Source organism: Bufo bufo, chromosome 3 (genome assembly GCF_905171765.1).
Source record: "Bufo bufo chromosome 3, aBufBuf1.1, whole genome shotgun sequence".
In the NCBI taxonomy this organism is placed as follows: domain Eukaryota; kingdom Metazoa; phylum Chordata; class Amphibia; order Anura; family Bufonidae; genus Bufo; species Bufo bufo.
This window is the reverse complement of record NC_053391.1, coordinates 412,602,219-412,628,919: the sequence shown is the minus strand read 5'-3', so window position 1 is coordinate 412,628,919 and position 26,701 is coordinate 412,602,219. Positions and strand designations below refer to the sequence as shown.

Sequence of the window (26,701 nt, the reverse complement as noted above, 5' to 3'; positions counted from 1 at the left end):
AATAACGTGTGATTCCTGGACTTCAGTCACGACAGAGTCTTATGTTACAATAACAGCACATTACGTTAGTAAGGACTGGCAGATTTTGTCGCATGTACTGCAAACGAGAGCCATTTATGAGTCTCACACGGGTGCTCATCTGGCAGAGCTACTTTCTCATGTTGTGGAAGAATGGCAGCTGTCCGATAAATCTGTAGTGCTTGTGACCGACAACGCGTCAAACATGATAGTTGCAGCTCAAGTTGGAAAATTCCCCCATGTGAAATGCTTTGCCCATACACTGAATCTTGCATCCCAGCGAGCGTTGAAAGTGGCCACTCTCTCTAGGCTTCTTGGCAGAGTACGTCGGATATCCACATTCTTTCACCGCAGCACTAGAGCAAGCCACTGTCTAAAAGAGAAACAGAAATGTCTTGGCCTGAAGAATCATAAGCTGATAACTGATGTGGCAACAAGATGGAACAGTGCATACGACATGGTCGAGAGGTTCTTGGAACAACAACCTGCAGTCTGTGCCACCTTGCTGTCTCCAGAAGTCAGAAGAGGAGAGTCCGATCTCTGCACTCTAAACGAAACAGATGTGTCAAATGCAGAGGACGCCGTGAGTGCATTAAAGCCAATGAAGGATGCAACCATGCTGATGTCAGAAGAGCGCAATCCAACAGTTTCTCTCATTGCCCCTATAAATGCACAACTTCTCCAGAGCATGACAGACACGATGGGAGACACACCCATGATCCATGAGATCAAGAATTCTATTAGAACAGATCTCCAGAAGAGGTACAGCAGTGAGGCCGAGAAGAAGATCCTTCATACAGCCTCTGCACTGGATCCTCGCTTTAAGGGACTGCCTTTCATCCTCACAGATGAAGAAAGATTGGAGATATTTAAAGGAGTCACTGAGGAAGCTGCATCCTTGGAGGTAATTAAATTAATTTGAAGAATTCCATCATGTTTCTTCTTGAAACGACAGTAGCACAAGCACTACCACGCTTCTGAATCTGATGCGGTGCGGGAACTGTACTGTCCGTTTCCTGTGCTTTTTCATCACCCCATCAGAATCAAAGGCATTGACATTTGTGTTTTTACTTATTGTTTTTTTTCCGTTTCTTTTTTGTTCAAACACAGATTACATCAGATGAGAGTGAGAGGACACAAGAGGATCATCAAGTGCCTAGAAGAAAACAAACTCTGGAAGAAGAGGACAGTTCACCCATCGAAGACAACCATTCTCCACCATCTCCTCCCAAAAAGGCCAGATCGCTGCTCGTGAGTTTGCTGGGACAGTCTTTCACTGACACTGAAGGTACAATAGAACCCAAAAAGACCCCCTATGCCAAGGCTGAAGAGGAAATGGAAAACTATTGTAAAGCCCCACCTCTGCCTCTCACTGAGGACCCTTTGAACTGGTGGCGTGAGCATGAGGTCATATTTCCCCTCCTTTCTCGGCTGTCAAAGCAATACTTGTGTATCCCAGGTACAAGCGTGTCTGCAGAGCGGGTTTTCTCCACTGCAGGAGATGTGGTAACTGCAAAAAGAAGCGCCCTCAAACCAGACCATGTAGATCAATTGGTGTTCCTACAGAAAAATCTACATGTTCCCAAATGCTGAGCAGTGTTTTTAATTTTATAGATTTTGTTTATAGCATTGTCTCTGCCACTGAAATTTTTTATTTCTCTGTCTCCCCTGCCAGACTCCCCTTTTCCCTTCCCCTCCCCTTTTCCCTTCCCCTTCTCTTTTCCCTTCCCCTTTTCCCTTCCCCTTCTCTTTTCCCTTCCCCTCCCCTTTTCCCTTTCCCTCCCCTGATTATTCTGATTAATCAGAATATATTATATTATTCTAGCTTTTAGCAGCACTGGAGTGGAGAGGAGATGGAGAATGGTTTTCTATTATGCGACTGTCCGTCCGATCCATTTTGTATTTTTACACTGACGTGTTTTTTGGTGTTTTCCCAATGTGTCTGTCATGCTCTGTGAATTTCTGACTCTGTTTAGGGGTTTAACCTTCAACCAAAAGAATTCTGTATTTAATTCCAGACAACTGACGCCCGCCAAGCCACCAGAGGAAGGCAAATCCTTGAAAGAATAAATTGAAACTTAAAACCTGGAGTAAATCTTTATTGGATCACACAAATACACATTCACACAAACCAAAAAAACACACACCGACCTTCTGACATCATGTCTGACTATGGTGGCTGTGCCACATTGCCCGTCCTGTGGCCTGCCCTTTACCATTATGATTCAGTGAGGAGGATGTGTGTTTATTTTTTTTCTGGTATTCTGTGGTGTGTGTTTGTGATCCCATAAAGATTTGTCCAAGGTTTTCAGATTCAGTTGAAAATGTATTCTGTCAAGGATTTTCCAGCTTCCTCTAATGGTGGCATGGCTTGGCTTCAGTTGATGTATCGTGGTAGAGTGCTTGCTGAGTGCTCAGTGCAGGTAACGTTTTCTGTAAAGTGACAACTCTGAGAGCTTATAGCACTGATCTAGACGTACTACCCATCTGGTGCTGGTGGTGGTGCTGGTGGTGGTGGTGGTGGTGCTGGTGGTGCTGGTGCTGGTGCTGGTGGTGGTGCTGGTGGTGCTGGTGGTGGTGCTGCTCCTGCTGCCAAAACAATCACGGTGAACCAGGAAGTTCTGCAACACAGACAACTTGAACACACTGTGTGACAGACAGTTCCTGACTGGCAAACATCACAGTGAGTGAACCTATAACACAGTCACTGAGTCACTGTGATGTTTTACAGTCAGGAACTGAAGTGCTCCTTTTTTTGTAGGTACTGTTTAATATTATATAATATATAATATATATTATATGGTAAAACTATTGTAAAACTTATAAACTAACTGCACCAGCCAGGCCAGCACAACAGTTTAATGTTACAGAGACACTGACAGTACTGTTTTAAATAAATACTGTTGTCTGCTGCACTGTTTTGTTCATTCAGACTTTGCTATATGATATGCAGGGAACTTGGTATGATTTGTTTAAATAGCAGATACAAATAAATATTTTTGTGCAATTTCTGACTGATTGAATTAATTTTTTGATGTAAAATTGAAAAACAAGGGGACTTGGGTAATAATCTTGATGCATCGTGATGCATCGCCGAATCGAATCGAATCGAATCGTGGACTTGATAATCGTAATCGCATCGAATCGTGAGACGAGTGAAGATGCGCAGCCCTAGTAAAGACCCTAATGATTTGGGGTCATATAGACCTATTTCTCTTCTCAATGCAGATGTCAAACTTCTGTCTACAATTTTAGCTACGAGGCTATCTAGTGTTATGACATCAATTATACATCCAGATCAAAATGGATTTATGCCTAATAAAGGGACCCACTATAATATACACCGTCTTTTTGCTAATTTACAGACATCTGGAGGGGCCTCACGATCCATTTTATCTATAGATGCCTCTAAGGCCTTTGATAGAGTTGAGTGGGGGTTCCTTTGGAGAGTGCTTCATAAGATGGGCTTTGGCCCGAGGTTCAGTAATATGATTAAACTTCTTTATAGATCTCCTACTGCAAGAGTGAATATAAATGGTCAACTTACAAGAAGTTTCTCTATGACCAGAGGCACTCGCCAGCGATGTCCACTTTCTCCTCTCTTTTTTGACATCTACAGTATATTGAACCTTTGGCCGCTAGAGTTAGACAAGACCCTAGGATTCTAGGGTTTGGGGTATTAGGAACGGAAGATCAAATCTCTTTATATGCAGATGATATTTTATTTTATATCCAACAGACACAGTTTACTCTACCGAATATTATCTAAATGATAAATCATTTTGGTGAAGTTTCAGGTCTAGATGTAAACTGGGAAAAAACTACCCTCATGCCATTGGATAATAAGACTATGCCCTTAGATAAATTTGTATTCCCTGATGATGCCCCGTTGAACATTTTGAATACTTTGTAAATTTCTGAGTCTTTTGAGTATTTAGGCATTACAATCTCTCCTAGGGTGGAAGATTTTATTCCACTTAATCTGATGCCATTGATAAATAAGTTAAGGTCAAAAATGATAACATGGCTGTGTTTACCTCTAAGGCGGATAGAATATATCTCTAGTCAAGATGGTGATTCTCCCCCAGCTACTCTATGTCTTTAGGAATTCCCCAGTTTGGATTGGGGATAGGTTTTTTAAAACTAATAGAAAGAATTATTTATGACTTACTTTGGAGGAGGAAACGTGTAAGACTTAAATTAGAGCATTGGTATAAGCCTTTGGAGAGGGGAGGAGTTAATCTCCCTTGCTTCAAGGGCTATTTTTTAGCTATACAGTTTAGCTTTTTTCGGGAGTGGAAAGACAGCCCACTCTGTAAGCACTTGGTGAATAGATCTCCATATGATCATTTTTTTACGTTATTGGAGTCTGATCAACTGAACGACTCAAACATGGAATTCAAATCCGCTAGGAATCTTTTTATGAAGGCATCGTATTCTATTAGACTTTGGTGTGGAGTGAAGGGTTCAATGGGATGTACTCCTTTGTGGCATAATAGGCACTTTCAAACTCTACTTAAACTAAGTAGAGATTCATATTGGCAAAAAGGTAATATTCTATACGTGGCACAGGTAGTAATTAATGGGGATATAGTTCCTTTCACTGTATTGTCACAAAGAGAAAACTCACAGAAACTACTATGGTTTCGGTATTTGCAGTTAAGATCGGCACTTTTAAGCATTAAAAAAAAAGATAGGCTTAAAATACACATTTCTACACAATTTAATGATTTGATAGGGAATTTGGGGCATAGGACTAAGATTTTCCCAACTTTATAAAAATTGAATTATAGCACGATTTGGAGATACCGTCTCTCCTGGACAGAGGGCCTGGCAAAATGAATGCTCAACTATATACTCGGATGATCAGGAGAAGGTAGTTCAGTATTTAAAATTGGTTTCACATCATTTTAATCACGTTGTGGTGCAGTTTAATATTTTACATAGACTTTATGTTACACCCCTTTGGCTTAAGAGATGTGGTATTAGGACTGATTCGAATTGCCCTAGGTGTGATGCCTCAGATGCGGATTATCTCCATATGTTTTGGTTTTGTGCAGAGCTAAAACAATATTGGGGGACTATTCACAAATACTTGGAGGGAAAACTGAACGTGCGGATCCCTTTTACTGCTGAATGTTGGGTATTGGGTGATCTTGCTAAGGTGGGTTGTCAACAATATAAGAAAGATCTTTTGTTTAAGATAATGTTCTTGGCAAGACTCCTAATAGCACATTCTTGGTTTGCGCGAGATGCTCCCAGTATGAGTACATGGCTAAATTTGGTGGATACTAATAAGAGATATGAATATATTTTGTATAAGCAAAGAAATATTGAGATAAAATGGCTTAGAACTTGGGGAGATTGGAGTCCCTAGAACTTCCTCCTTCCTCCATCCTTCTCCACCTCTCCTCTGTCTTTTACGGAGGGGTGGTGGTGAAGGGAAGACGCATCATAGGCGGGTAGGCGGAGGGATTGTGTTGTTTTTTTTGGTGGGAAAAAAGATGTTAAATATAAAAAAAAAGAAAAGAATACCATTTTGGAGTGTGTGACTTTGTGATCACATTTCCTGAAAAAAAATTCAGTAAGAGAGGTAGTGAAAAAATGGCAAATTGACCATTTTGACCTTTTTTTCCATTACGCCATTCGCCATATTGGAAAAATATTTTTATAATTTTAATAGTACATGAATTTTCGGTTGCTTTATATTTTTTGTTATTTATGTGTTTTTTTTTATTCTACCAGGGTGATTTAAACTTCATATTTTTTAAATTTTGTATATATTTTTAACAGTTTTTTTAAACTTTTTTTTATGGTTTTGAAACTCGTATTTGAGCCTATAAAATGAGAAAGTAAAGCCTTTAGGTGTAACAGCAATGACGTGGTTTCTCCTAGAGACTTATTTGTATATATTAAAACTCATTTTTCTCAGCAATGTGGTATGCGGGCATATATGAACATAGGACCAACACAGATTCCTTCAGCTGCCAAGATCACATTTAACAGGTCAGCCAGTTTCATAGGTACAAACCTGCTGAAAGAAGTCCTTTAAATTTAAACCAGAAGCCAAAACTAGGGATCCCAATCCCAAAAATCCTGGATTCCGAACCAGTCCTTTTGACATACTTGATCCACTATATAAAAGAGGAACACAAGTAGGGGGAAATTAACCATTGAGGAAGGGGTCATTTCTGTAAATCCCCGAAACGCTTCTGGTACTATCCCCCCAATAAGCGGAGAGACCCTGCAAGTCCGAGGAAGCCTGGACAAATTGCCTTTTAACCAGCGAGGTGCCGAAGTGAGCCACTGCTATTATACGAGAGGTAACTACACCACGTGGAGCAAACAAACCTCACTGGCGCCAAAGTTCAAATCTGGTTACTAGCTCTTGAGACCGGAGAAAGACCGGAGACAGCACGGACTTACCGAGTCGAGAGCCTACGATCCAGCACCTAAAGACCCTCGGGTAAGCACTTGCATATCTCCAACAAGCGATCGCTCCTTATTCCAAATACAGCGGGACGCCGCTGTGCGTATGAACAGCCTGACTGCTGTATAATCAAACAGTTAAGCTGCATATGCCTGACACTTTGGGACTTTGATCATTGATATATAGTGGTGATAGAGGACTGTCTACGGGAGAGGATAACCCATATTATTGCCCAAATCCTATATGGAATATAAAATACAACCAGTGAACTATCTATTATATTGAATATTTGAATCCAACGCACATATTCGTATAATTATTATTGGGATCTATATTTATTAAATATATTGTCTGATTTAATGTATTTTATATAGCTGTAGTGTATATTCTTTTATAACCATCTTATTTCACTACCCATTTTATTGTCGGTACCATTTTTATCTGCTGCTTCACATCCAATTTTATACTTGCTGATATTGTAATGTATTGTTATTATTTATATTGTCATTAAAGATCCCTATACTTTTAGAGTGTGCCCCACTTCCATTATTTATATTTTTCACTATTTTCAGACTGGGTGTTGTCTGATTAGTGGGTGCACCTCTACGCGGTTCTCCACCCCATTCTAGTGCGACATTACTCAATTGTTTCATTTTTTAAATTTTGTATATATTTTTAACAGTTTTTTTATGGTTTTGAAACTCGTATTTGAGCCTATAAAATGAGAAAGTAAAGCCTATAGGTGTAACAGCAATGACGTGGTTTCTCCTAGAGACTTATTTGTATATATTAAAACTCATTTTTCTCAGCAATGTGGTATGCGGGCATATATGAACATAGGACCAACACAGATTCCTTCAGCTGCCAAGATCACATTTAACAGGTCAGCCAGTTTCATAGGTACAAACCTGCTGAAAGAAGTCCTTTAAATTTATATTAAAATGTGAGCGACTATGAGTAGATGTTTTATTAGTATGTTTATTTGCTTGCATCATATGCATTATACATTTTAAAATGGACAAAGGAGCATATCAGTTTGCTCACACACTCAAAAACATCATTAAAAAATGCAATTTAACATTATAAGTCATGTTCAATGTTTCACCATTAATATGCAGTGACTTTAGACTTTCATTATCCTGTTTATGGTTATTAATACCAGCTATCACTTACCTTACCTAGGATTAATCTGATGAGATGTTTCCTCAGCAATTATATAAATGGTTAGCAGAATACAGGGGTACTGCATACCCACTCAGGTTTCAAGATTCCATTTTTTCTTTGGATTTTTTTTCCCCCCTTCTTCCCTCAATTTTGAAATTTTGGTCTACATTTAACTGTTCTCCCATGCAAAGTTTAATGGCTTGAACCACCTTTAGGGGCAATTTTTTATGACTGCATTTGACTCATTTTAGGCTAAAAAAAAATATATTTTTCAAATGGTCTTTACTAAAAAATTGTCAACACCAAAGGTCTGTGACTCCTTTTTGGGTATTTTGGCAGAACAATGGCAGCGGAAATGCAGCAATGGTACATTAGGACACATCTTATTAGGAGAATTATTTTTGGAAAAGTTCCTCTTCATTATACTGAACTGTTATCAGTTCTCAGTCACATACCTCCAGTCTCCAATGATGGCTCCCCAACCCCCCAAGACAATATCTCGCACATACTCTTCCGCTTCAAGTTATTATTGGGCGAATTTCTCCCATGAACTCCAGTTGGATTTGAATTTTTCATGTTTATTTAGTTGCATCGCTATAATTTTTTCCATTGTGTAATTATAAGAGTTTATGTTTTTAATCTCCTCCATTGTTTGGGGTATTGGATTTTTCCAATTTCTAGCAATAGAAGTACGAACAGCTAGTATAAAATGCCCAGCAACTGTACGAATATCATTAGACACTTGATTTAGGCCAATGAAACAAAGTACCAACTGGAGGGTTCTTGTGAGAGTCACACCTGCAATCCTTTATTCAAGGTTAAATACATCACTCCAAAAAGATTGCATTAGCAGACACTTCCCCCATACATGAAAGTTTGTTCCTACGTTACAGCACATATTCCAGCATTTATTAGGATAGGAATGGTACATTTTGGCAAGTCTAACTGGTGATATATACCATTTTAGAACAATGTTCATTGCACAATTTGAGACTGGTTGACCTCTGGAGTACCCTACACACCCTCTCCAAAGATTATTATTACCACTTCTCTAGATAAAGCAGAATCACTTATTTGTTTCTCATACTTTCTTAATGCTATGTCTCATTGTGCCCTAGTGCTGCTCATTTGGTCAAAGACCCAGTACTCGGCATACTAGAACCAGAGGGACAGTCTCAGCAGAGATGGACTTGAAGGCTAAACAATAATTTGCTTAACAAAGCTCTCTGTGTAACACATGAAAAAAAAGCTGTTGCTGATTTACCGAAGCACAACAGGTCTGATCCTACCAACCCTGTTATATAGTGGGAAGAACTCAAAAGTGTCTTACATGGAATATTTATACTGTACCACATGGCACTTGGTTGAAAAAAGAGAATTCCATACAACTGTTCTCACTCTTAAAAACTTTACCAGTTCTGGAGCCCAGTAACAAGTGAGCCCCTTCTGACCACCCTGCTGGGGAGATTTCCAGCACTGGAGAACAAATTTTACATAGTTGATCAATCTTATCTTTGCCAGCAAGACAAAATGGGTTGGGAGTTTTTGAATACTTTTTTCCCCCAGGTATACATGGAAAGACTCTACATTTATAGGCCTCGGTTCTTCTTCCACAACTTTGTCATATACTAGACAACAAAGATCTCAAACTATTGGGACTTTTTCTGGGGAATTTCAGTCTCTAGAAGTGCATGGTATGCCTATGGTCAATTACATAGTTTCCTCTATTCTTTGAGTGCTTATTGAATGCAACGTGCATCCCAATTGATTTGTTCCTCAACTGAGTTACTGCCACACGTAGATTCTCTTCTATACAGATTGCTGTGAAGTGAAATTCAGGAAACCAGTTTTAAGATCATGGCCTGCTACTACCAGGACTCCGACTCTTACATATCTCTCTGGATGTATCTGGTAACACTATAACTACTGGTGGCACTACAGGGGACATTATAAGTACTGGGGCAATACAGGGGCATTAGAACTACTGGGGCACTACAGGAGGACATTAGAAGATTATAACTACTAGGGGCACTATAGGGAGAAGCTATAACTACTGGGGGCACTTTATGGGGCCTTATTATTGCTGGGGGCACATTGGGGAACTTTATCACTACTGAGGGCATTATGGGCCACTATAAATAATGAGTTTTCTGTGGGGGCATTATTATTATTGGGCCCAATATAGAGGGCACCACTACTAATGGGGTCATTCTCAGTGAGAGAATAATAATTGGTGGGACTTTTGGAAACACTATTAGTACATGGGGGACTATGAAGGCTCAATTTATATAGCTTTTTTATGTTGATGAACTGTAAGAAGGCTACTTGTGATTCTTTTGCTAAATAAACTTTTATTTGACCATAAAAAGTCCTACAGAGATAAAGCCATGCAAAATGTGAGACTGTATCAGGTTATTTTGTGATCACTAAAAAATATTTTGTTGATCTATAATGGCTAACATTTTGTTCAGTTTATGATGAATAAATATTAGACTATTTTATTCTAACGTTTTCGCTGTCAAAACAATTTTTCTATTTTTAACTGACACACAATCATATTAACGAAGGAAAGAAAGCAGTTTTTCATTAGACCTATTTAGACAGTTCTTTGCAATGCACTATTACTTGCTATTTTCATATATATATATTGCGGTTCCCATTAAAATTCATGACGAAATAAATTTGTATAACATAATCAAAACTGCAGTTCAAGAGAGAGTAACAAGATGTAAACCACTCTTGATAATATCAATGCTTATTTTACTTATCCGCATGCTGTTTGGGGTAATGAACTATGGACAGATGTTTCAGAAGTGGTATTTATCTTTTATAAAAACAGATAAAGTATGTGGTAGTGTGATATTTCAAATTCTTTACAGCTCTATTACCTGGACAACCTTGTCAAAATTGAAAGGAAATGTGTCATCAAAACATTTTCTGCCAGTTAAAACCAGATAGTAGCACATATCCTTTTTAGTTTTTATTTTCATATTGCAGATTTTATATTCTTTTTCCTGAACATGATTAGGGGTTGTCATCTTGTCTGAGCTGTTCTTAACAGCATTTAGAGATATGCCTTACAGCAATCACCATGGGCCATATACACAGTATACTGGAAAGAACCTTATTGACTTCTATTGGAGAGTTTTGTTGGCATGCTTTGTGACCTGAGGAAGCGATCACACGCGAAACGCGCGTCGAGGAGCGCCACCACCCGATTTTCATCCCCTTGTTTTATCGGTATGTCGCCATGTATGCTTCATGAATTATATAGCTAGTATACTTGTATGTCTTTTTGCTATGTTCGCTATGCACTGGTCACTTTCTGGCATACCTTTCATTGCATTCGCACTTTATATCTATATGACCATCTTTACCCTGCCCGGGATATGTTATTTACACCTGTTGAGGTCATCTTTATATTGCTGCTAATTGTTACAGTTTTGGGGTTATTAGTAAGGTGGTGTGCTACTGTGTTTTGTCCCCGCTTGTTCACAAATATGTATTGTGAATCATTTTTAATATTGATATTAATAAACTTAATATTTTATTATTTATATATGGTGTTTTTTCGCACTCCTTTTTGTTGCGATTTATCTTGAGTTCGGGAGTGTACCGTTTAATTGAGACCGTTGGTGATTTATGCTTTGTGACCTGTGCAGACATCAGGAGGAAGTAGAAAAGCTCTGACCATCACATACTGTCAATGGTGGATCCTGAATTATCTATACATATAGGTGATATCTGTAATTAAACCTGTCTGTGATGATAAGCAAATAACTGCAGTAAAGTGATATGTACAGACCAAGAAGTGGCGCCTGTTAGGCTTTGTCATCAGTGCAAAAATTTTAGGATTTAATATTTTTTTTTTGTTTGTTTTTAGATAGATAACACCATGGAAAACTAAAAATAACCACCAAAAAGGTTTTTAAAATATTTTAATATTTAAAAAACATGATTAAATAATAGTTCATTAGTGTCTTTCCTTCTCTTATGGTATCAGTACTTCTCCCATTCGGCTCAGGTGATTTTAATTAGCAGGAAACTGCATAAGGGTTAATAAATTCCTACCAGTTCTCAGTTTGAGTTCCTGATAGCACATGGAAAGGTGAGCTTTTGACATCTGTTCACATGGTGCAGTACTGCATGGTTGCCATTATTGCTGTGCTGCCGTGCTGGTGGGTTGGTGGGGCCCAGTGCCAGGGTAGCGTTGTTCACCGCCTTCTGGTGCTGTGCTGTAGCGTCAGTGGTCGCCGTGTGGTGCCCCACCAAATTAGAGTAGGTCTCACTCGAGGAGGCACCTTGGCATGGTGAGAGGGCTTATGCATTTTGAACAAAAAGTATACCAATGCTTCTCATACAGTACGTATATCAGGGTGCTGTATACTACTTATTACACTGAGAAGCTATGTTAGGCTACTTTCACACTTGCATTCAGAGCGGGTCCGTCTGGTGTCTGCACAGACGGATCCGCTTCTGAACGGATCCAAACGTCTGCATTATAGAACGGATCCGTCTGCATTATAGTTTAGAAAAAATTCTAAGTGTGAAAGTTGTCTGAGCGGATCCGTCCAGACTTTACATTGAAAGTCAATGGGGGACGGATCCGTTTGAAAATTGAGCCATATTGTGTCATCTTCAAACGGATCCGTCCCCATTGACTTACATTGTAAGTCTGGACGGATCCGTTTGCCTCTGCACGGCCAGGCGGAAACCCGAACGCTCCGAGCAGCGTTCGGGTGTCCGCCTGCTGAGCGGAGCGGAGGCTGAACGCTGCCAGACTGATGCATTCTGAGCGAATCTGCATCCACTCAGAATGCATTGGGGCAGTACGGATTCGTCCGGCGCCGCTTGTGAGAGTCTTCAAACGGAGCTCACAAGCGGAGCCCCGAACGCAAGTGTGAAAGTAGCCTTAATTGTGCTGGGAATCTATTAACCAGTACAATAAATTTCTTTAAAAAATCCCACCACCTGTCTTTTGGGAAACACAATTACAATTTTGAATTGGCTTCGTTCTAATTTTAATCCAGCAGATATGCTGTGGCAGGACCTAAAAGAAGCAAAATCACACACAAACATACCAAAACATCTGAATGAATGCAGTCCAGTACCATATATCACATTTAATGCCCATAGTGATGTCAGTGCATAGAAATAATGCCCATGGGATAATGAAAGTCGTGATGTAACACAAATGTACAGTGATGACATAGCACAAAGATAATGCACACATTAAAGTCACAGTACATGCATATTACAAAGTGCTAGCACAATACCGGGATAGTATATCTAATGATGTCAGTCTTGACATATAATTCATATACTGATGTCCCAGTGCTAGAATTGCACACAAGTTTATGTCACAGTTTATAGATAATGCTCTCACTCTTCTCCATGCAGAGAAACAACATAGGGATAATTAGGGGCAGATTTGGCATTTCTGGGGCCCGTGTCACACCACTAAGCTCCACCCTGTAGCACCACTAACCTCTGCCCACAGCACTTCTAAGTTCTACCCCATCATGCTGCTAATATGGTCACCTCTTATGTGACCCCCCACATTGCATAATACTCCCTTATGTGCCCCCAAAACAGAACAATGCTCCCTTATGTGCCCTCAACACAGAACAATGCTCCCTTATGTGTCCCACAACAAAATATAGTGAATCCTTTAGGTGTTCCCAACACAATTTGGTCTCCCTCTACTGGGCGAATACTTACCTGGACTACATTCCCATGTTGAATGGAGTAAATCTCACACTGCAGCAGGCTCAGTGACGTCACTTCATCAAGTCTTCCACCATTATTTCATCAATCGCAATCGCTTCCCTGCTTCATCGTAGTATTTAACTGTATCCGCATCCTGAGAACATGGATAGAGCTGAAATATACAGTATGCCGCTGGCAAGGGGAAACCAGCTGCCAAGGGACAGCATTGGGCCTGACCTCTTGGGCAGTATGCAATTGTGTGGTTTGTGTAGTGGCCAAATCTGCCCTAGGAGATAATGTACAAACCGATGCCAAAGTACCATAGAAATGCACATGGTACAGTAAAATCACAGCACAGGAATTAAACACATAGGGACAATCCTGTACAGGTATAAAAGCATAGTGTTTTTATAGCCCAGGAATAATGCACAAAATTATTTCACAGTAAAGGGATAATGCATATAATGAAACCATTGAACAGCAATATTCCAGAGTGGTCGCAGTACCATACATATTATAAAATATACAGTTTATAAAACACAGCAATAAAGTACTTTATGCAAAGTGATAATGAGCAAAGTGATGAAAAGCACAAAGAAATGCACACAGTGACATCTATGGTTCATAACACAGGGCCGGCGCCACCAGTAAGGCGACTTAGGCAGTCGCCTAGGGTGCCATTTAGCAGGGGGCACCCGTTGCGGTGTAAAAAAAAAAAAAGTTGGTTATATAAGTTCGGCCGGCGGCGCCCCTCATGCTGCGCCTCCTGAGTCTCCGACTCAGGACTCTGTCCTGAGCGCTTGCCGCTCTAATTTGAATCTCCGGCCGCCTGCTCATTGCTGCGCAGCCTGCGCCTGCTGTGTGTCTGCTCTGTGCTTTTGTTAATGTAGCGTGGCCAAGCTCTCTTCGGTCCGCGGTACTGGAGCTTTTGTTTCCTGTACCCGGCTGGACTGACAGGAAGTGCTCACTTAGTGTGCACTTCCTGTCAGTCCGGCCGGGTACAGGAAACAAATGCTCCTGTACCGCGGACCGAAGAGAGCTCGGCCACGCTACATTAGAGGTGTGTGTGTGGGGGGAATAATGACATTGACAAGGGAGGGGGGGGAATAATGACATTGACAAGGGAGGGGGGTGCCGGGGTGGAATAATGACATTGACAAGGGAGGGGGGTGCCGGGGTGGAATAATGAGAGTGACAAGGGAGGGGGGGGGTGGAATAATGAGAGTGACAAGGGAGGGGGGGGTGGAATAATGAGAGTGACAAGGGAGGGGGGGGTGGAATAATGAGAGTGACAAGGGAGGGGGGGGTGGAATAATGAGAGTGACAAGGGAGGGGGGGGTGGAATAATGAGAGTGACAAGGGAGGGGGGGTAGAATAATGAGAGTGACAAGGGAGGGGGGTGCCGGGGTGGAATAATGAGAGTGACAAGGGAGGGGGGTGCCGGGGTGGAATAATGAGAGTGACAAGGGAGGGGGGGTAGAATAATGAGAGTGACAAGGGAGGGGGGTGCCGGGGTGGAATAATGAGAGTGACAAGGGAGGGGGGTGCCGGGGTGGAATAATGAGAGTGACAAGGGAGGGGGGGGTGGAATAATGAGAGTGACAAGGGAGGGGGGGGTGGAATAATGAGAGTGACAAGGGAGGGGGGGTAGAATAATGAGAGTGACAAGGGAGGGGGGTGCCGGGGTGGAATAATGAGAGTGACAAGGGAGGGGGGTGCCGGGGTGGAATAATGAGAGTGACAAGGGAGGGGGAGGGGGGGAATAATGAGATTGACAAGGGAGGGGGGGGAATAATGAGAGTGACAAGGGAGGGGGGTATAATGAGAGTGACAAGGGAGGGGGGGGAATAATGAGAGTGACAAGGGAGGGGGGGGGAATAATGAGAGTGACAAGGGAGGGGGGGGAATAATGAGAGTGACAAGGGAGGGGGGAAAATAATGAGAGTGACAAGGGAGGGGGGGGGAATAATGAGAGTGACAAGGGAGGGGGGGGGGGAATAATGAGAGTGACAAGGGAGGGGGGGGGAATAATGAGAGTGACAAGGGAGGGGGGGGGGAATAATGAGAGTGACAAGGGAGGGGGGGGGGAATAATGAGAGTGACAAGGGAGGGGGGGGGAATAATGAGAGTGACAAGGGAGGGGGGGAATAATGAGAGTGACAAGGGAGGGGGGGAATAATGAGAGTGACAAGGGAGGGGGGGGAATAATGAGAGTGACAAGGGAGGGGGGGAATAATGAGAGTGACAAGGGAGGGGGGAGAAGAGAGTGACAAGGGAGTCCCCAGAGCCAGACCAAGAGCCAGACTGCAGCCAGAGTCCAGATCATCTTATTGTCCTGCTGATAAGTAGACAATGCAATATGTTTATTATGTAATTGTTTAGTTATTAATACTACATTGGAGACTAATTTACCTCACATTTAGGGTCCATTCACACATCCATGTATGTTTTGCGAATCCACGGATCCGCAAAACACGGACAGCAGCAATGTGCGTTCCGCATTTTGCGGACCACACATTGCCGGCACTAACAGAATATGCCTATTCTTGTCCGCTATTGCAGACAAGAATAGGACATGTTCTATTTTTTTCCAGATCGGAATTGCGGATCCGCAATTCCGGATCGGGGCCGCACGTCATGCTGCCCCATGGAAATGTATGGGTCCGCAATTCCGTTCCGCAAAAAAAAGACAGCTACAAGAAGCTGGATTAACCCTAAGGGAAACCTAGCAGTTCTTTTTATTTAAAAGCTGAGAAAGGGGTGGAACATATGTGATGTCATGATATGGGCAGATCATCTGATAAGGGGGGGCGGCAATTTTTATCTTGCCTAGGGCGGCAAAAATCCTTGCACCGGCCCCGTCATAACACATACAATAATGTCACGGCAGAGGGTTAATGCACAGAATTTTGACACAGAAAAGGCATAATGTGCACAATCTGGGAATGAAATAGTATGTCACATGCTGTAGTGTCACTGCACAGGCATAATGTACACAGTACAGCAGCTATGCCAAAGTACTGAGATAATATACAGTACAAAGTGATGTAACAGTGCAGACATAATCAAAGCTGACGAAGTGGAATCCGATCAGAATTTCAGGAGAAATGTGTATATACTCGTGCTTCGTGGTAGCGAATCGCAATTTTCCTAAAATGGCGGCTACAAGTGTGAGGACTGAGGACATGGGGCAAGGAACTCTGGGAAGATGGTATCACCCAGATTGACACGCCTGCATGCAGCCGATCAGCAGCCAGCCAGCCCTGTGATGTCACAGCCAGAGGCGTAACTAACATAGCGGCAGAACATGCGACTGTTATGGGGCCCAGGGCAAGAGGGGGCCTCATGCACACGGCAATTGCGGTCCCCAATGCACGGGCAACATCCGTGCAGCGAGCCGGACCCATTCAACTTGTCATATTGGTTTGTGGTGCGGAACAACGGAAAGAAACACCACGGAAGCACTTCGTAGTGCTTCCAGTGTTCCGTTCCGTGACTCCATTCCGCATCTCCAGAATTGCGGCCGTGGATTGCAGACCCGCCGTTTGCGGGCCGCAATACGGCCACGACCGCCCAACGGCCGTGTGCATGAGGCCGTAGCTGGGATTATCTCCTATTCTATTGGAGGTGAAAACTTAATCAGGACTCTACCCTCTAAAAGGAACAACTTTTAGCAAATGAAGCAGTTGAAAAATGAAATTGAAAAGGGTTTAGGTGGAAACTTTTCTGTCCTGTGTGTGTGTGTGTGTGGGGGGGGGGGGGGGGGGTTGATCCTTGCTATAGGGCCCTTATTTCTCTATGTACGCTACTGGTCACAGCCCTATAAATGCGTCGGCCATCTTACAGTCAGACATTTTCCAGCGTTTAGAGTGCAGGGACAGACGTGTGAAGGCGCTAAAGACAGCAAGTGGAAACCACATCCTCTGTTTGCAGGGTGGCAGGTGCCACTGTCACACCAGAGGGGGAGGAAGAGGCCGAGACCGCAGCAGAATAGGGATCAAGAGGATCTTGAGATCTTTTGTGGTTTTTGAGATGTGTACTCCACTGCAGCTCGTGCTTTGCATTTAGATGCCTGGTCATGCAGGTGGTGCTCAAGTTTAGAACATTCATGCCTCACTTCAGGCTCTGATTGCACAGTGTGCAAAACACTCGCGTCTTGTCATCAGCACATTGTCTGAAGAATTGCCACGCCAGGGAACTCCTTGGAGCTGGTTTTGGTGTGCTCAGTCCCTGGGTGCAGGGGGCAGTAGCAGGCATACTGGCTAGGGGACTGCCACTCTGCTTTTGCACCCTGCACCCTATTTTGCTGTGCGACTACCATCTCTTCCTCCAAACTGCACACGTCACTCCCATGACCTTGATTTCATGTGGGGTCTAGGACCTGTGGGAATTCGCTCTGGTCGACAGGGTGTGCGGACGCAGTACAAAGGCAAATTACCAGCTCTTAAATCAAACTTCCGTGTTTATTCACACACAATGGAAAATCCACATAGCAAAAATCACCTTTTGGCAGTTCTGCCTCCAGCAGTCCATAGCAGGCTTTTAGGGGGCCCATTTACCTTACAGACGGGTCTCAGCCCTCCAGCATGGCACAAGCCTCAGATCCCAGCACACACTCCTCCTGAGCTCCACTGTCAGACTGAGGTAATCCACCTCACCTGGCAGCGCTGGCTGGTTTTTAGGCCTGGCAAAACCCGGCTTGGAACATGGGGAGTAGTCATCCACCCACCCTTACTCCCAGTAAGAGCCTTCCCGGATCAGCTATACAGCCATACTAAGTATTAAAGGTATCAAACAGCAACTGCTGCTGACACATAAAAACTGGCTCTTACTCTACCGAGGCCAGGAACCTCGGTGACACGTACCTATCATCCACGATGATTCCTTGTACCTTCTTCTATACCTCCCCCCTTTGTTCAACCCTGAGGGGGTGAACACATGCCATATACTCAGGACAGGACATCCGCATTTCCCTGCAACCAGCCTGCCCTGTGTTCTACTGAGAGCTTAAAGTTTTGTAAGGAAAGGAACCACCTGGTGACTCGGGCATTTCTCTCTTTGGCCTGGCTCATCCACTTGAGAGGGGAGTGGTCAGTCATCAGCCAGAATGTTCTCCTCAACAAATAATAGCGGAGAGACTCGAGTGCCCACTTGATAGCCAGGCACTCTCTCTCCACTATACTGTACCTGGTCTCAGCTGGGGTGAGCTTGCAGCTTAGGAAGACTCTGCGTTGACTTCCTGAGACAGTACAGCACCGAGGCCTACTTCGGAGGCGTCTGCCTGCACTATGAATTCCCGCTTGAAGTCGGGTGTCATCAAAAACAGGGCCAACTTCAAAGCGGAGAAAGCCTCTTCCACCTGGTCATTCCAGTGAACCATCACTGACCTGCGTCCCTTCAATAACCCTGTCAATGGTGCAGCTACAGTAGCAAAGTGGGGAATAAATCTCATGTAATAACCTATCATTCCTAGGAATGACTTTACTTGTTAAGTGATGACAGGTCGGGCCAATTTCTTATCGCCTTTATTTTGTTTACCTGGGGTTTGATCACTCTGCGCCCAATGACATACCCCAGGTATTTATTTAGTTTCCTCTAACCCTATTGCACATTTTGTTCGGTTATCGGTTAGTCCCGCCTTCCAAAGAGAGTCCACTACAGCCTACACTTTGGGTAGATGACTTTCCCAATCGGTACTGTGGATGACAATATCGTCCAGGTAAGCCAAAGCGTACCGACGATGTGCACGCAACACAATGTCCAGTTGAAAAAAGTTGAAAAAATAAAGTTTTCCCCCCCCCCAAAAATTAAAAGCTTCAAGTAAAAAAAAAATAAAAAAAGTCATTTCCCCTGAATAAAGTAAAAAAAAATAGGAAAAAAAAAAAAGTAGACATTTTAGGTATCGCCGCGTCCGGATTGACCGGCTCTATAAACATATCACATTACCTAACCCCTCAGATGAACACCGTAAAAAATAAAAACTGTGCTAATTAAACCATTTTTTTTTTCATCTTACATCACAAAAAGTACAACAGCAAGTGATCAAAAAGGCGTATGCCCACCAAAATAGTACCAATCTAACTGTCACCTCATCCTGCAAAAAATGAGCCCCTACCTAAGACAATCGCCCAAAAAATAAAAAAAAACTATGGCTCAGAATATGGAGACACTAAAACATAATTTTTTTTGTTTTAAAAAAGCTGTTATTGTGTAAAACTTAAAGGGGTTGTCCGAGTTATTTTTTTGTTCTTTCTATGTTCCTAACTAGGAAAATGTAACAGCTTTCCAATTAACTCCCTTTATCTCCAGTGGCTGGTTTCTCAGATTTCACTGAGGGTCACATGACCTGTGATGTCAGCTTCTCTCCCTGCTCTGATAAAGTTTGTTTACAAGCCTGTAAACAAGACATCACTGTGCTGGCCACGCCCCCTTCACTGGCTGTCTGCTCTCTCCTAGGATTCTTAACCCCTTCAGCTGCACAGACTGGGTAGCTGCAGCAGTGACAATTCTGGGCACAGGAGCTGACAGACTAGAGAGAGCATTGCACAAGAAGGTAGGGGGAAGATCCTGTGCTTATTAGCAGTGTCATTATACAGGTGGGACTTGTAGTTCTACACTTACAAGTTGCTGTTTATTCTCCCAGCACTCAGGGCAGCTCTTGTATCCACTCCCTTAGCAGTGTCATACAGCTGGGACTTGAAGTTCTACACTTACAAGTTGCTGTTGATTCTCCCAGCACTCAGGGCAGCTTTTGTATCCACTCCCTTAACAGTGTGATTATACAGCTGGGACTTATAGTCCTACACATGCAACATGCTGCTGATTCTCCCAGGACTCAGGGCAGCTCTTGTATCCACTCCCTTAGCAGTGTCATTATACAGCTGGGACTTTTAGTCATACACATACAACATGTTGCTGATTCTCCCAGCAGGCAGACATGTCACTCAGGGCAGCTCTTGTAGCCACTCCATTAGCAGAGCAGGTAGGAGGGGCAGAGATTGTTTTTATTGCATGTAAACAAAGGGCCATAAAAGAACCAGGGAAATTAGGAAATATATATATTTTTTTGGCATAAAACTTGCTTAGCTTAGTTATATATTGCTGCCCATCAGATTTTCAGTGCTATATATTTTTTTTTTCATGACTCGGACAACTCCTTTAAGTAAATTTAAAAAAGGTATCGCCGCGTCCGTAATAACCTGCTCTATAAAAATATCACATGACCTAACCCCTTAGGTGAATACCGTAAAAAAAAAAAAAATAAACGGTGTAAAAAAAGCCATTTTTGTCACCTTAAATCACAAAAAGTGTAATAGCAAGCGATCAAAAAGTCATACGCACCCCAAAATAGTGCCAATCAAACCGTCATCTCATCCCGCAAAAATCATACCCTACCCAAGATAATCGCCCAAAAACTTAAAAAATTATGGCTCTCAGACTATGGAAACACAAATATGATTTTTTTGTTTCAAAAAAGAAAGTGTAAAACTTACATAAATAAAAAAAAACAGTATACATATTAGATATCGCCGTGTCCGTGACAACTTGCTCTATAAAAATACCACATGATCTAACCTGTCAGATTAATGTTGTAAATAACAAAAAAATAAAAACGGTGCCAAAACAGCTATTTCTTGTTACCTTGCCTCACAAAAAGTGTAATATATAGCAACCAAAAATCATATGTACCCTAAACTAGTACCAACAAAACTGTCACCCTATACTGTATTTTCTAATATGGGGTCACTTTTTTGGAGTTTCTACTTTAGGGGTGCATCAGGGGGCTTCAAATGGGACATGGTGTCAAAAAACCAGTCCAGCAAAATCTGCATCCCAAAAACTGTATGGCATTACTTTCCTTCTGCGGCCTGCCATGTGCCCGTACAGCAGTTTACGACCATATATGGGGTGTTTCTATAAATTACAGAATCAGAGCCATAAATATTGAGTTTTGTTTGGCTGTTAACCCTTGCTTTGTAACTGGAAAAAAAATTATTAAAATGGAAACTCTGCCAAAAAAGTGAAATTTAGAAATTGTATCTCTATTTTCCATTAATTCTTGTGGAACACCTAAAGAGTTAATAAAGTTTGTCAAATCAGTTTTGAATACCTTGAGGGGTGTAGTTTCTAGAATGGGGTCATTTTTGGGTGGTTTCTATTATGTAAGCCCCACAAAGTGACTTCAGACCTGAACTGGTCCTTTAAAAAGTGGGTTTTTGAAATTTTCTGAAAAATTTCAAGATTTGCTTCTAAACTTCTAAGCCTTGTAACATCCCCAAAAAATAAAATGTCATTCCCAAAATGATCCAAACATGAAGTAGACATATGGGGAATGTAAAGTAATAACTATTTTTGTAGGTATCACTATGTATAATAGAAGTAGAGAAATTGAAACTTAAAAATTTGCTAATTTTTCCCAATTTTTGCTAAATTTTTTATTTTTTTTATAGAAATGAATTCTTTTAACTCCATTTTACCAGTGTCATGAAGTACAATATGGGTAAAGAAAAAAACAAATGGCGGCTCTCTCACTGTACCACTTCTGGATTGGTGCACAACCCCTCAGCACTCCCAATTGCTGATACGTAAGACTTTGGAAAAAACTTGGATAGGGGGTCACTCAAAATATCAGGCAGACACTTGGAGATGTATCCACACTCACTTTATAATACATAAATTACACAATAATAAATGCTACATAAAACATATCGTAAAATACAATATAAAAAACCGCTGGTATCCCAAATGTCTGTTGAGATTATAACCACAATTGGGGGACCTGTTTCAATCTAGCTGGAGGCTGACTGTGGGTCCCAAATAGCCACAATAGGGATAAGAGTTCCTCAGGTTGCCATTTAGAAGAAAGTCACTCTTGCATTTGTGGGTATAAAAATACTAGAAAAGTGGATCAATTGTACGTTACCATACCGGACCTTCGGTGAAGTCTCCCGCTTCCAAATGTGAGGCTGTGTGAAGCTCAGCAGGCTAGTACCGCACTATGGTAGTCGCTTCCTGCTGTGACCTTCCAGGACCTTACGTGGCGTCCCACGTGGTTCACTGTTTGGTCATGTGCTGGTGACGTCTTCTGCGCGGAGATTTCAAATCACCTGTGTCCGGTTTGTTGGTATATTTTGTAGATGCTGCTTGGATAATCCCTCACTGTTTCCCAAACGCGTTTCGGGGATGAGCCCCTTCTTCAGTGAAGAAGGGGCTCATCCCCGAAACGCGTTTGGGAAACAGTGAGGGATTATCCAAGCAGCATCTACGAAATATACCAACAAACCGGACACAGGTGATTTGAAATCTCCGCGCAGAAGACGTCACCAGCACATGACCAAACAGTGAACCACGTGGGACGCCACGTAAGGTCCTGGAAGGTCACAGCAGGAAGCGACTACCATAGTGCGGTACTAGCCTGCTGAGCTTCACACAGCCTCACATTTGGAAGCGGGAGACTTCACCGAAGGTCCGGTATGGCAACGTACAATTGATCCACTTTTCTAGTATTTTTATACCCACAAATGCAAGAGTGACTTTCTTCTAAACGGCAACCTGAGGAACTCTTATCCCTATTGTGGCTATTTGGGACCCACAGTCAGCCTCCAGCTAGATTGAAACAGGTCCCCCAATTGTGGTTATAATCTCAACAGACATTTGGGATACCAGCGGTTTTTTATATTGTATTTTACGATATGTTTTATGTAGCATTTATTATTGTGTAATTTATGTATTATAAAGTGAGTGTGGATACATCTCCAAGTGTCTGCCTGATATTTTGAGTGACCCCCTATCCAAGTTTTTTCATGAAGTACAATATGTGACGAGAAAACACTCTCAGAATGGCCTGGATAAGGCAAAGAGTTTTAAAATTATCACCACATAAAGTGACACTGATCAGATTTGCAAAAAATGGCCTGGTCCTTAAGGTGAAAATGAGCCTGGTCCCTAAGGGATTAAGGACCCGTGACATAGCTGTACGTCATGGGTCCGATCCCTAAACATGGCGCCCGCTCGCATGTGCAGTGGGCGGCTTAGCCGCAGAGTTTCTGCTATTTTAAATAGCAGAGACCCGCGGCACATGTATGCAATCAGCCATAAGGCTTGACCGCATATATCTTACCCTTCAGATGCCGTGGTCAAATGTTACCACGGCATCTGTGCAGACCGGAAGTCGCACGCTTCCAGTCCGGTAACAGGTTTCCCCGGCTGAGATCGGGGAATCTGTTACCTTGCGCTAATTGACCGAAGCCTCAAACAGGCTTCAGAGTTAATTAGATGTATATATCAATACAGGCCACTAGGTGGCAGCCTTGAATTGATATAGTGAAAATGAAGTCTTCAATGATGGCTATTTAGCCATCACTGAATACTATGGGCATTCGAATGATTGCAAGTTATTGTCACCCAAGGTGACTTAAAAAAAAAGTTTACAAATATAACAAAAAATTATAAAAACCTAAAAGTTTTAATCACCCCCCTTTCCTTGAAATAAAAATACTTAACCAATAAAAAAAATAAACATCATGGCCATCGCCGCATGCGAAAATGCCCATACTATTAAAATATAGCAGTATTAATGGCATATGGCAAATGGCTTAGCGGTAAAAAAAAAAAAAGTCAATTTGTCATTTTTTGTCACTTCAACTACCCAATAATAAAAAAAAAGTGATCAAAAAGTCGCACACACTTCAAATTGGTATCACTGAAAAGAACAGATCGTCCCACAAAAAATGAGCACTCACACAGCCTCGTACACAAGGCTACAAAAAAGTTATAAGGGTCAGAATATAGTTATGAAAAATAAAATTTCCTCAAAGGTTTACATTTTTTTTCAGTATTAAAACAAAAGAAAATTTATACAAGTGTGGTATCGTTGGAACCGTACTGACCTGGAGAATGAAGATAACAGGTCAATTTTATCGCATAGTGTAAAAAAAGAATAAAAACCTTTATCAGAATTGCGTTTTTTCCCAATTCTACCCCATTTGGAATTTTTTTCCAGCTCCCTACTACATGGTATGCAACTGTAAATGGTGCCATTAGAAAGTACAACTTGTCCCGGAAAAAATAAGCCCTCATAAAGCTATGTGAATGGAAAAATAAAAAAGTTAGGACTATGGGATTGCGGGGAGTGAAAAATGAAAACACAAAAATGGAAAATCCCAGGGTCCTTAAGGGGTTAATGTTTTATTAAACCTTTCAAACAGACCGTCCATTTGCGGATGGTAAACAGACGTCCATAACTGTTTGATATGCAGCAACTTACAGAGCTCCCTCATGACCTTAGACATAAAAGGGGTCCCCTGGTCAGTGAGAACCTCTTTAGGTAGCCCCACTCGGGAGAACATTCCCATTAGCTCCTTAGCTACCAGTTTAGATGATGTATGTCGCAGTGGTACTGCCTCCGGGTACCAAGTGGCGTAATCTAAGATGACCAGGATGTGTTGGTGTCGTCTAGTGGACTTCGGTACTGGGCCTACGAGGTCCATCGTGACTCATTCAAACGGTACCTCGATGATCAGGAAAGGTACCAAGGTACTGCGGAAAAGGTGCTGGGGGCTAGCTACTTGGCAGTTCGGGCAAGACTTACAGAATTCGTCCATCTCTCTAAACACACTGGGCCAGTAAAACCGTTGTAGTATCCAGTCCTGTGTTTTATGCATTCCCAGATGCCCCCCAAAAACATGTTGGTGGGCTAACTTTAACACGAGTTTGCGATAAGCCTGGGGCACCACTGACTGTTCAATATGTTCACCCCTCAGTTGGTTTACCCAATACAACATATCCTGATGAATCGCAAAGCGGGAAAACACCAACTCTGCCCCTGGTTGTTGTGGTTCACCATCCACTATTAATACATTTCCCAAAGCTCGGGACAGGGTTGGGTCTTGGTGTTGTGCAGTACCAAAATTATCCCTAGAGACATTAAGGTCGGCCAGCTTAGGCCCCGGCGGCAAGTCCTCTACATCTCCCACCATTACATTCAGTGGGGTTGTCCCCCCCCCCTCTTGCACCAAAGTGGCGGTCACCCCTACCCCTGGCCCTTTGGCCTCGGGTTCCCAGGGTTCTAGCTTCCCCCTGGAGCCAGGCCACTCTGCTGGGGTACCCCTGTCTCACAGGTATCAGTCACTCTCGTAGCAGGCCACAGTACCGGGAAGGCCGGGAAGTCTCTCCCTATTATAAGTTCGTAGTGTAGATTTGTGGCAACTGCCACTTCATGAGACCACCTGCCGGCCCCTGTGGTTAGAGAAACCAGGGCGGTGGGATATCTTTTGAGTCTCCATGGATGCACATGACCCCAGTATACTCTGTGGACCGTACCAGGGGAGCCCTTACTAGAGACACAAGGCTCCCTGAGTCCAGCAGAGCCTCTGCTGGAGTGTCTCCCACTTCCACAAGTCGTTTAGAATTTCTGAGGTACCTGATGCACACAGCTTCCTGGCATATAACGACTGATGGTAGCCATAGTTAGTATCCATGGCTCCTGACACCACCAGCAGACTATCGGAGCCAGGTTCGTAGGAGGTACATCCCAGGTGGGTTTGGTTGGTACAAGTAGCCGGGTCTGGGATAGAGATGGGGGTTTGACTGCCCCCTCCCAAAAGAACCCCCCATAAGATTCTTAGTAGCCTCGTAGCGCTCCATCAGGTCCACCATTTCCAGGGCACTGCTAGGAGACACCTGGCCGATCCAGTGCTGGAGAGGGGGTGGCAGAGCCCTCCAGAACATATCAGCCAATAGTCTATACAGCATAGCCGTGGAACTCAGCACATCAGGCTGTATCAACTTTTGCAAGAGGTGGAAAAAGTCATATTACTGGGGTCTCGCAGGCTCCGCCGGCTTAAACCCCCACTGATGTACCCACTGAGCCCGGACCAACACATTCACCCCCATTCTTGCCAAAATCTCACCCTTTACTTTTTGGTAGTCAGCCGCTTGATCGTCCGATAAGTCGAAATACACTCGCTGGGAATCGGATGCCAGGAACGGAGCTACGACCTCATCCCACTGGTCTCAGGGTAGCTTCTTCCTGATGGCCACTTTCTCGTACATTGCCAGGTAGGTTTCGATGTCGTCTGCAGGGGTCATCTTAGGAATCGCAGCACGGACTGCTTTCTGGGCATTGTGGACGTTCTGGGTTGCTCCTGCTGTCTGCAAAGCCATCACATGTTGTAGCAGCAACTGGTTAGTTTCCTGCTGCTGCTTATTTCTCTCGCGTTGGTGCATATTTGTCTCGCTGCTGCAGATTAGACTCTATGAGGGCTTTCACAACAGCCTCCATTTTGTTGTGGGGCACTGGTTGCAATACAGCTGGTTTAATGTACAACCTATAACCATGCCTGGAAAAATGCAGAACCCAAAAATATTGGCGTTCACGCC

At 42.8% G+C, this 26,701-nt stretch overlaps 1 protein-coding gene across 1 annotated transcript; it reads left to right on the top strand.

The window, feature by feature from the left end:
- The first annotated feature begins 285 nt into the window (after positions 1 to 285).
- On the top strand, positions 286 to 1,707 carry LOC120995600 (E3 SUMO-protein ligase ZBED1-like). The gene is made up of 2 exons (XM_040424892.1): positions 286 to 922; positions 1,129 to 1,707. The coding sequence occupies exons 1-2, from the start codon at positions 476 to 478 to the stop codon at positions 1,609 to 1,611; spliced, it is 930 nt and encodes a 309-aa protein (XP_040280826.1). The 5' UTR covers positions 286 to 475; the 3' UTR covers positions 1,612 to 1,707.
- Positions 1,708 to 26,701: the final 24,994 nt, after the last annotated feature.

What these genes read in the sequence shown, in the direction of transcription:
- LOC120995600 (XM_040424892.1), top strand. Translation starts at nt 476, where the DNA reads ATGGTCGAGAGGTTCTTGGAACAACAACCTGCAGTCTGTGCCACCTTG. An exon ending in AGGAAGCTGCATCCTTGGAG is followed by an intron (nt 923 to 1,128) that starts GTAATTAAATTA and finishes GTTCAAACACAG; the next exon opens with ATTACATCAGATGAGAGTGA.